Raw genomic sequence first — 10,508 nt, 5'->3', positions numbered from 1 at the left:
CAGATTAGGAGATCACAATGAGGATGTGGGCTTTATAGAATGAGAATTTGTCAGGATCCACCAGAAGTGATGTCATGACCAGAAGTGATATCATCGAGCAGGAAAATTTTTAACAATCCTAGACTGCAATCCTACCCATGTACCATTGATTGTCATTGTTAAAAACATATACAGAGTAGCTTGTAAAAAGTACAGCTCTGTAACATTTCCCCAAATGCAGTCACGTGCCATGGTAGCATCAAGCCTAATATATTAAAAATAAAATATGGAAATGAATAGGGACCCACCCACAGTTTGAGAAACACTGCTCTAAGCATTTTCCTGCTGCATTATGGGCAACTTTTTTTGTAATCTCTAGTAAATGAATAGCCTGTTGTATAAAAGCCCTGCCAACTGTCAGTCAAGTCACAATGCAGAAAGTGGGTAGGAGTGAGAAACATGAACCTTGTACTTGAAATCCTCTGGCTTTCAGTCATCATAATTTTCTCCTACCTGGAGGCCTTGGTGAAACTTTTTATTCCTGCAAAGAGAAAATCTGTCAGCGGTGAGATTGTGCTGATCACGGGAGCCGGGCATGGCATCGGGAGAAACACAGCCTACGAATTTGCAAAGCGTCAAAGCAAATTGGTTCTCTGGGATATTAACAAGGTATACATCCTTCTACCTTTGGAACAGAGAATGAGCAAGGAAATGAAATATTGCTCTTTGGGGGGGGAATACTGTGTGGGGGGTGAGTAGAATGAGTTGAATGATGAGTAGTAGTAAAAATCCTGGATGAATAGAATGATTTAGGGCGCAATCCTAATCCACTTTCCAGCACAGATGCAGCTCCGAGGTAAGGAAATAAACATTCCCTTACTTTGAGGAAGGCTCCATGAGTGCCACTCAACTGCAGGATGCAGCATATGCCCGATTGGCACCACTATGCCAGTGCTGAAAAGTGGGTTAGGACTTGGGCCTTAGTCAGTCCATGTTTACCAGGAAGTAAGCCCCACTAATTTCAATTGTATTTACTTGCAATAGCCTGGGCTGGGTGTTGGTCAGAAGTTAGCTGGAGAGAAAAACGGACCTGACTTCTTGTGTGGCACTGAGAAAATGTTTTTTGCCTGTAAGTACGCTGTGCTTAATGGACGGTCTGGTGTGATTCCAGAAGCAATTGTGGTGATGTGATGTGGTCACCGCAATTACTTCAGGGGCAGGGGAAGTAGCAAACAGAGTGGCAGCCCAAGGTGGGAAAAAGCCCAGGACCGCCACTGAATGGACCTAACTTTATTTTCAAGAGTCTCCGTGCCAAAAGGATTTTACAGACAAAGGCAGTGGGAAGTCCAGTCCATTTAGGAAAAGGCATTGAAATTGTTTGGATTGACACCTGCTGTTCCTGCAGAAAAAGTGTGGCAGCAACCTCATTCACGTGCATGAAATGGTTTGAGTTTGAGACTAAAATATGTGGGCAGACTTCTTGTCAATTTTATGACTTTTTAAAAAAAAATGTGTCTAAACCTATAGCCCATGTGCTGTAGGTACAGCTGCTCACAGCAGGGACTGTGAGTTCAACAGGGGAGGAGGAGTCCCCCCCCCAACCTGAGCCAGGGGTGAGGAGCAAGTGCTACAAGACCCCTTGAATGTCTAGTACTCTCCTATCCATGAGTACCAGTGGCATCGCTAAAGGTGCAGGGGTGTGGGTGATATGCCCACAGGGATGATACCAATACTGGCAAACTTTTTAAAATCTTGGTATTTTTGAATATTTTTAAATACTTGGTTACAGGCCTGATTCTTTTATGATTTGCTGCTCTGTGCTCTTTCTACCTGACTACTTTTTGTTATGATATGTGTTAATATACTTTTATCTGTTTTTAAATTATGTTTTTAATCTGTTTTAACCTGTTGTAAGCCGCCTTGAGTCCTTTCGGGGAGAAAGGCGGGGTAAAAATAAAGTTGTTAGTATTATTATTATTATTATTATTATTATTATTATTAACATCATGTTATTTATCATTGGTGTTATTATTCAAAAATACCAAGATTTTAAAAAGTTTGCCAGTAGTGGTATCATCGCCGTGGGCACATCACCCCCCCGCACCCTTAGCGATATTTTGATATCAAAATTTTGATATTTGGTATTTGACTTTTGATATTTCAGCACGGTTTGTTCCACTGCATTCTACATGAAATTATGCAATCATGTTATATATCATTGATTGCGTAATTTCATGTAGAATGCAGTGGAACAAACCGTACTGAAATATCAAAAGTTATTGCCAAAAAACCACTGCAGTGGGGCAATGATGCATCACCACAACCACCAACCAGAGCCCCCACTGCATGGAATGAGATCCATCATGGGGGTGACGCGCTAGCCTCCCATTCCGGGTGAAGCAAACCCTAATGACGCCACTGAGAAGTACGCAGAAACCCCATTGAGTTTGATGAGATTTACTCCCAGGTAAGTGTGCACAGGATAAGGATTGAAACCTAAATCCCATAATGGTGCTCCTAGACTTCTCCTAGCCTGGAGAATCAAGGAACACTTATGTTGCAGCAGGGTTGGGAAAGGCAATATAGCACTGTTGTGAAGGGTTAGGCAGTCTTTCCAAACTTGCGGCACCTGCTAGGAGTAAAATGTGAGGAGCTTCTAATCTCCTGTGTGTACAGGTACCTTGGTGGTAAAGGAAAAACCTGCTGATTATGCTTTTAAAACAGGGGTGTCCAAAGTTTTTGGCAGGAGGGCCACATCATCTCTCTGACACTGTATCAGGGGCCGGGGGGGGGGGGGGAAGAATTAATTTACATTTAAAATTTGAATAAATTTACATAAGTTTACATAAATGAATATATTAAAGATGAACTTATATGAATGAATGAAGGTCTTGCAATAGCTCAAGGCCTACAAATGGCCTTGCACAAAGCAAGGCTGGCCTTTCCTTTGCTGCCGCTACTGCATCACAGACGTGAAACAACAAGTAGTGGAGGGAGCCCTCATGCCACAGCTCATGCGAGTGGTCAGACAGTCGCCCTCATGCTGAGAGCAGTTGTGTTGAGCCAGTGTGGGCTCCAACAAATCTCCGGAAGGCCAGAGGCTCATTGGAGACTGGGGGCTCCCTGAGGGCCGCATTGAGAAGCCTTGAGGGCTGCAAGTGGCCCCAGGGCCGGGGTTTGGGCACCCCTGTTTTAAAAAACATGCCAGTGGTGTAGCTAGAGGGGATGCAAAGCACTAAGTTTTGCAGGGAGCCTCTCCACAGTGTGCAAAGGGCCCCTCCACCTTCCCTTCAGAGCCATTCTAGGCATATGCCTTTGTTTTGCTCCCACTGCCTGGAATGGCTCCAAAGGGGAGGGGGAGGACCCCCTTGCATGCCATGGTGAGGCTCCCTGCAAAACTTAGTGCATTGCTCCCCTTCTAGCTATGCCACTGAGGTATGCTGCTTTTCATGATAACTTTATGCATCCAAGGACTGAAAATATGTTAGTAGGGTTGGCATTGGAAATTAGTTCTGTGATCTTGCTCAAGGTAAAGCTTTCTTTAAAAAAAAAAATCAACTTGTATATGACTGAAAGGAAGAGCAGAAGTGATCCAGGATTCTTGTCTTCCACTGTAGAGTGCTATTGAGGCAACAGCTGAAGGATGCAGGAAGCTGGGAGCCACAGCGCATGCCTATGTGGTGGACTGCAGTGTAAAAGAGGAGATCTACAGAGCAGCAGAGAAGGTGGGAATTCTGTATGTCTGACCCAAAAATTTCTTTTGCTGGCCAATAAAAGTGCCAGGGAGGATTTGAGAAAAAAAAAATAGACTCATAAAAAATTACTACATTGCAATTGTGCCTATGAATTTACTGTTTCTTCCATTACTTATATCCCCTCCATAATGTACTGTAGAATGATTTAACCCATTTCTGCCCAGCCCACATGTGTATACACTTGATCCCTGTTGCATGTAAGCAATGCTGGGCAGAAGTGGTTTAAGAAAAGGACTTTGTCCAAGGATTTCATTTTACCTGTTTCTACCTCCTTTGTCCGATTTTTACTCATCATGTTTTTTTATATCCTATACATTTTTAACATCATATACATCTCACCTACCTCACAGGATTGTTGGAAGGACAAAATAAGGGGAGGAACCTTGTACACCACCCTGAGTTCCTTAGAGGAAGGGTGGTATAAAAATGTGACAAAAATTTATGGGCCCCAGGTGTCAAATGTCCCAGCTATGCCACTGGATCAGGTTTTGCCTGCTGGCCCAGATAAGATGGTGGGGAGGTAGGAGAGCAGAACAGGGACTGGGGGACAACGAATGGATGCAGCAACGGGGGTTAGGGGAGGGTGTAACGGGATGGGAATGGGAGGGCTGGGTCTGGGAAGGGGATGGGTTCAGCTGAATCCCAACACCCTTCTGTACCTGATCTCATGGCAAGGGTCCATGTGAACCTGCGCCAGCTATTTAGCTACTGCAGGTCCAAGTAGACCCCACAATGCCATGGAGGCTTACTCTGGGTAAAGGAACAATTAAGGAATCAGTACACAAGAAAAGAGTTGGAACCCCCCTTCACATATCAAGGGGGCTTTACAAGCAAGTTCCACTGGGAATTTCAGTAACACAGCAATAACAATGTATGGCCTTCCTCTAAGTCACACAATGATCCTCGTTACTCAATTTTCTTCACAAAATTGTCCTTAGACATGTAAATCTATGAGGCATGGATACATTTTGGAACAATTCCCATGATTTCAGCCCTGTTTCTTGGTGCTGACAAAAAGCAGAATTTGCTACAAAAGTGAACCTCTAGGTCAAAAATTAATGTAATTCTTAGTGAAGTCCTGTACATGAATGTGGATGATCACAAGGGGGGGGGGGGATGGTATGAAAATGTTTGTATGAAGTTGTTCCTAAATTCCCTAAAGCTGAACTTAATTTTTTTTTTTTAACAACTCTGTTTTTCCAGTTTCTCTGGTGTGGATGAGACCCATAAGACCGTTTGCTTACAGTAAAAATGTTATTCCTTTCCACCTGTCTACAAGAAGTGCAGTTAAATCTTGCCCATTGCTGAATGTCCATAATTTCTGTTTCTTGTATTTTAAAGGTGAAAAGAGATATAGGAGATGTTAGCATCTTGGTGAATAATGCTGGTGTGGTAGCAACAGCAGATCTGCTTTCCACCCAGGACAAGCAAATAGAAAAAACATTTCAGGTCAACATTCTTGCTCACTACTGGGTAAATATCAGTACAGTATTAAAGTTTTAATGCAGTATAAAAATCACTAATAGATCGTTACAGTTATAAATAGAAACCAAAGTCAGGGCATGCCAGATACTCTGTTTTCAAATAAATAACTTGTGGCTGGTGTTAAAACATACACCATTATATGGTGTATACATACCATTATATGGTAAGAAAAATACAAAATCTGACCTCTGCATTTTCCAAAAGTTGGACATCCAAAATTGAGAATAGAATACTCACCACCAACCATTTATGGTCTACTAACAACCTGATTCAACTGCTGGGCAACACCAGCAGCCCTGGCACTGCCCTGGCAACAGCCGTCGCAAACATGCCATAAGGCATGTTGTGGTGGCTGGAGGGGAGAGGCGCCAGTGGAACGGCCAGTGCCAGGCAGTGCTGGGCCTTCAAGCCAGCAGGAGGACCAACAGGAGCCTGTGGCAGTAAGTTGGCCACCAAACAGCAGGGAGGCATTCTGGGGCAGGAGGAAGGTGGAGAGACACAGAGCTGGGTCGGGGGAGGATGACCCAGAGACAGTTCAGGCCAGGGAAGGAGGCAGGACAGCGGTAGAGGCTGCCTCCAAATCTTATCCCCCTTCCCATTCCTCAGAGCCCGACATGGGTCTCCTTGGTTCTGTGCCAGCTAAATAACAGGCACAGCTCTGAGTTAGACCCATAGGTCCTGCCAGAGCTCTACACTGGGTAAGGGCTCTACACAAGGAGAACTCCAGCTGCTTCCCTGCCCCCTGTTTCGGTGCCACTGTACCATGGGGCAGGGACCCAGCATAGGATTGGGCCCTAAAATGGTAAAAAAGGAGATATTTGACTGCTGCTGTGCTAAGAACATGGTTGTTTGGGGTGAAAAGGATGGGAAGACTGATGATTTTGTGAATTGGTATATTTACATCTCTACAACCTCAGAGTGCCTATTTGTAAATAATCAGGATACTAAAGAAGTCCTGAACTTCCTATAGGTTGGGAAAATAGGGAAGTAGAACAATATTATGTAAGAATAAACCTAGAATTGCAAGAAATGAGAGCACTATATTACTGGCTTGGCCTGCAGTGTTGATATTCCCACTTGCTTCATGCCCAATCTTTGCATGTCCAGCATAAAGTCTGAAAGGGCGGCCTACATGTGTAGGCTCTCCACAGAGTCAGGATCCATGTGCAATCAGGTGATCTCTATTGAAAATCTATGTACACTTAACTATAAGCATAGAGCCCCCCATCCAGACTTTCTGCCAACAAGCAGCAGTTGGGGGACCTGGCCAGCACTGTGAACTGAACACATGTAAGCAAATCTGTGAGCAGCACGTAATAGATTTATGTTTAAACAGCCTTGTTCTAAATTTTTTTTAATGAAATGCCATGTATCAGTATTAAAGATGTTTTCCCTCCCCTTCTTTTTAAACTTCAAGACAACAAAAGCATTCTTGCCAGCAATGATGGAAAATAACCATGGTCATATTGTGACAATTGCATCCATCGGTGGGCACTTGACAGTTCCTTTCTTGGTGTCTTATTGGTATGTATCATAGAGACTTCCCTATTAGCACAAAAGGATGCTTTTACAGTCAAGACCAGAGACAAGCGTGATGAAGACAAAATGAAATCATTTTTTAAATAAAGGATCCAGTGTTAAGAGTAATTAATAACCTGAATGTCAGTTAGCTCATCGCGTGTCTAAACACTGTTTCCTCTTTCAAAAGGGAATGAATAACAGTCCTTAGCACGTTTTCTCTGCCTGATATTTTATCCCACATTAGAGAATTGGATTGTTACAAAGAAGATGGATTTAGCGGTCTTATGGTCTCAATTCGCCAGCATCCCGGTGAGGCCAGGTGCAACCAACATTGGTGCAACCATCTCAGGACCCTTTGCTCATTCAGCACAAAACTTGAGCAGACGCCACAAAAATAAAGCAAAACAGGGATGCTTCTCTGGCCACCTCCATGAGGGGGCAGGAAGTTGAAAAATATTCTAGCCCAAAAGGAAAAAGTTTCCTTTTCCCATAGAGTGAAAAATTAATTTTTTTCCTCTGGGTGCCTATTTTGATTCAAATAATCAACACTGAAATGTTTTTCTTGCCTGCATTGTTATCAAACTGAAGTGACATGGAAGAATTTGTCTTCATCTGACAACATTTGGCTGCCATAAAGGTAGCAAACTGCCACTTAAGTGATTGATTATATTTTTGTATCATATGGAATGTGAGGCTGCTCAGCCCTGACCAAATTTCAGCAGCAACTGAACTTTCCTACTAAATGCAAACGTTAGAGTCACTTGAGAGCCAAAAGCTGGATACTTTTGAGTGGTAAAGCTCTCGGTCTGGATAATTTTTGTCTTACTGCCCAATCCTATGCATATCTACTCTGAACTAAGTCATGCTATAGTCAGTTGGGCTTACTCCCAGATCGGTGGATAGGATTGCAGCCTAAAGCCCAATCCCGAGTTTCCCAGTGCAGCACTGAAGTGGCTACCACTGTATCCAGCAGGCACTGGGAAGCCACTGGAAATCTCCTTGGGGGAAGCCCCAAGCCCCACAATGGGAAGGGTGATCAATTACAATGAAGGACACATTCTGTACCTTTAACCATTGTATAGAAGAAGGCATTTTGGCAGGTGCAGCTTTTAAAACTCTTCTATGTTGAGCTGCACCTGCCAAAATTCCCTCTTCCATACAGTGGTTAAAGGTACAGGCAGTGTGTCTTCCATTGGCTATCTAGTCACCCTGGCAATGGGGCTTCTCAAGTCTGTGCTAGCCATTTTGCCTTCAGGTCTTCTGGCCTGACACAGAGTTCAAGCCAACACACCTGGCATGGAGTCCCATCCCCCTCCCATCCTGGTTCCTCCTTCCACCCCATTTTGCCTCTCTCCTCCTCCGTCCCACCCCACCGGTCAGTCCTCCACACGGCACTGAGGCTCCTTTCCTCTCCAGATGCCACAGATGTGCACATTTGTGACACCCGGCACCGGTGCTAAAGAGCTTTAGGACTGGGCCCTTACTTCTCCAATTGTTTTTACTATGCTATCTTACCTATATTAGCAATTTATGTTTCAAAACCCTTCATGTCCCCAGTGCAATAGGTCCAGCAAATATTAACTTGAGCTAAATAAATACTCCTTTATTGTGTTGTATCTTTTATTGTGTTGTATCTTTTTTTATGTAAAGCATCCTGAGAATCTTTCTTAAAGGACTTTTAAGTTCTTTGCCTTTAAGAAATGCCACACACACATTTATGTAATCATAATTTTCAAGCAAAATTACCTCTGCTTTTCCCCCCTCAGTTCAAGCAAGTTTGCTGCAGTTGGATTTCACAGAGGTCTGACTCAAGAATTGGCTGCACTGGGCAAGGATGGGATCCAAACCACATGTCTTTGTCCTACCTTTGTAAACACTGGCTTTATAAAACACCCAAGCACAAGGTAAGCTGCAAGGATGATGAGACAATGGGAATTGTATGTCTTATTAGTGCAAAAGCCCCCCCCCCAAAAAAAAATTCTGTGGTTTACCTTTTCAATTTAATTGTCTCTTATAATGAAATAAACTGGCTGGGATCCAGCAACTTCCTCAAACTCATAGGTAAATGCCCTTGTTTAATAGAACTGTTGACTTTATTTCTTTAGGCACCTAATTGCTGTGGCATAACACCAGCAGCTTTAGACAACTTGTGACAGCCCAGTTCTAATCTGCGCTGAAACAGGCAGGCCAACTGGCCTGTGCCATATTCAGTGCGGATTAGAAGGTGGCTATGGTGCAACTTGGAGTAAGGGGATATTTATCCCTTTACCCCAAGTAATGCCCTAGCCAGCCCCTATGGGGCTACTTGGACCTGTGCCACTGAGCAGCCTGGTGTAACGCTGGGAGGGATGATTAGGGTATGGCCTAAGGTGCCAAGGCCAGTCCCACCACCTCTCAGGCCCAGTCTATACCCCAGCCCACCTCTCTTCATCCTCCCCTGCCTAAAAAAGCCCCTGTTCCCCCCTCATGGCATCCTCCCAAACCACCTGCCCAGGCCACATTTGGCTGGCACAAACCTACCTGCTTTTGACATTGCAGAGGCTGGATCTGGCCCCTGTGGACCTGCATGCATCCTTGCATCAGCCCAGTCTCCTCTAGAGTAGTTGCAAACATGCTTTACAGCACATGTGCAACACTGCTGGGCCTGTGGAAGGGACTTGCACCAGCCAAGTGTGTCCTCTGTATTGTGCTCTGAATTTTAAAAGTAACTAGCTGTGAGTCATTGCAGCTGCAACTAAGCATGCAATCGTATGCACCCTTACTTGGGAGGAAGCTCCGTTGATCTCAGTGGGACTTACCTCTGCATAGAATTGCACTGTAAATCCTCTTTGGGTTTATAGAACTGGAGTCACATTTCCAAAAAAGGAACCATCAGTCTCTTCTATTAAAATTCAGGGCTGCAGTTAATTAGTAATATATACAAACATTCTGGATATTTATTACAACTGTGTTGAAACGGGAATCTCAAGCAGTCATACTCCCATGATGTAAGAGCTATCCTTTAAAGCGTGTTTTCATTTAACTTTAGATTGTTGCCATTGCTGGAGGCTGAAAAGGTTGCAGAAAAACTCGTGGATGGAATACTTTGCAACCAAAAAATGATTTTTCTTCCACCACTTCTAAAAGTCGGGTTACTACTGGAAAAGTACGTACATGATACCCTGAGAGAGCAAGAGCTGGATTTTTAAGTTGTGACTTTGATAAGAAGTACAAATGAATGATGTGTTCTAATTTTTCTTACAGAATTCTGCCTGAACGTGCCTTGCTAGCTTTAAACAAGATCCATGAAGTAAAATTTGATGCCGTTATTGGATACAACACGGAAAAAGAGCATTAAGTTAATCGGTCCTGATCAAATTTTAGGTGCAACAGACTTTTCCTACTAAATGCAAATGTTAGAGTCACTTGAGAGTTGGACAGCCCAATCCTAACTAAATTCCCACACGGCGATGCGGCAGCGCCAACCCCGGCTATGCTGCTTCCCACAGAAGGATGTCAGCTGCTGGAGGCCCCCTTGACATTTGTCCACTTGCCCCAGCTAAGCCCCAGCAGCCGCAATGGGGTCAACTTGAACCTGCACCAGTGATATCGTTGGCGCAAGTCTAAGTTAATCTGTGTTGGCAGATAAGGCCCAGGAAGGGGAATAAGATATGGAATGAGTTGGTGCCGTTGATCCCATCCCCCTCCCAGGTCCAATCTACCCACCCCCTCCCAATCTGTCCATCTGCACCCTGTTCCACCCTTTGCCCAACCAACACCAGACTTACC

General features: G+C 44.1%; 1 protein-coding gene across 1 annotated transcript; it reads left to right on the top strand.

Moving 5' to 3' along the window:
- Positions 1–438: 438 nt before the first annotated feature.
- On the top strand, positions 439–10,077 carry LOC136655697 (17-beta-hydroxysteroid dehydrogenase 13-like). Its single transcript, XM_066632298.1, has 7 exons — positions 439–648; positions 3,597–3,704; positions 5,076–5,207; positions 6,637–6,743; positions 8,507–8,644; positions 9,769–9,885; positions 9,984–10,077. Exons 1-7 carry the CDS (start codon positions 439–441, stop codon positions 10,075–10,077), a joined length of 906 nt encoding a protein of 301 aa, XP_066488395.1.
- Positions 10,078–10,508: the final 431 nt, after the last annotated feature.

This window comes from Tiliqua scincoides, chromosome 6 (assembly GCF_035046505.1).
Source record: "Tiliqua scincoides isolate rTilSci1 chromosome 6, rTilSci1.hap2, whole genome shotgun sequence".
NCBI classification, from domain to species: domain Eukaryota; kingdom Metazoa; phylum Chordata; class Lepidosauria; order Squamata; family Scincidae; genus Tiliqua; species Tiliqua scincoides.
This window is presented reverse-complemented; position numbering and strand designations above follow the sequence as displayed.

Excerpts from the sequence above, each read along its gene's own strand:
- LOC136655697 (XM_066632298.1), top strand. The coding sequence starts at position 439 with ATGAACCTTGTACTTGAAATCCTCTGGCTTTCAGTCATCATAATTTTC. Across the intron at positions 5,208-6,636 it reads ACATTCTTGCTCACTACTGG|ACAACAAAAGCATTCTTGCC; the intron begins GTAAATATCAGT and ends TTAAACTTCAAG. Across the intron at positions 6,744-8,506 it reads CCTTTCTTGGTGTCTTATTG|TTCAAGCAAGTTTGCTGCAG; the intron begins GTATGTATCATA and ends TTCCCCCCTCAG.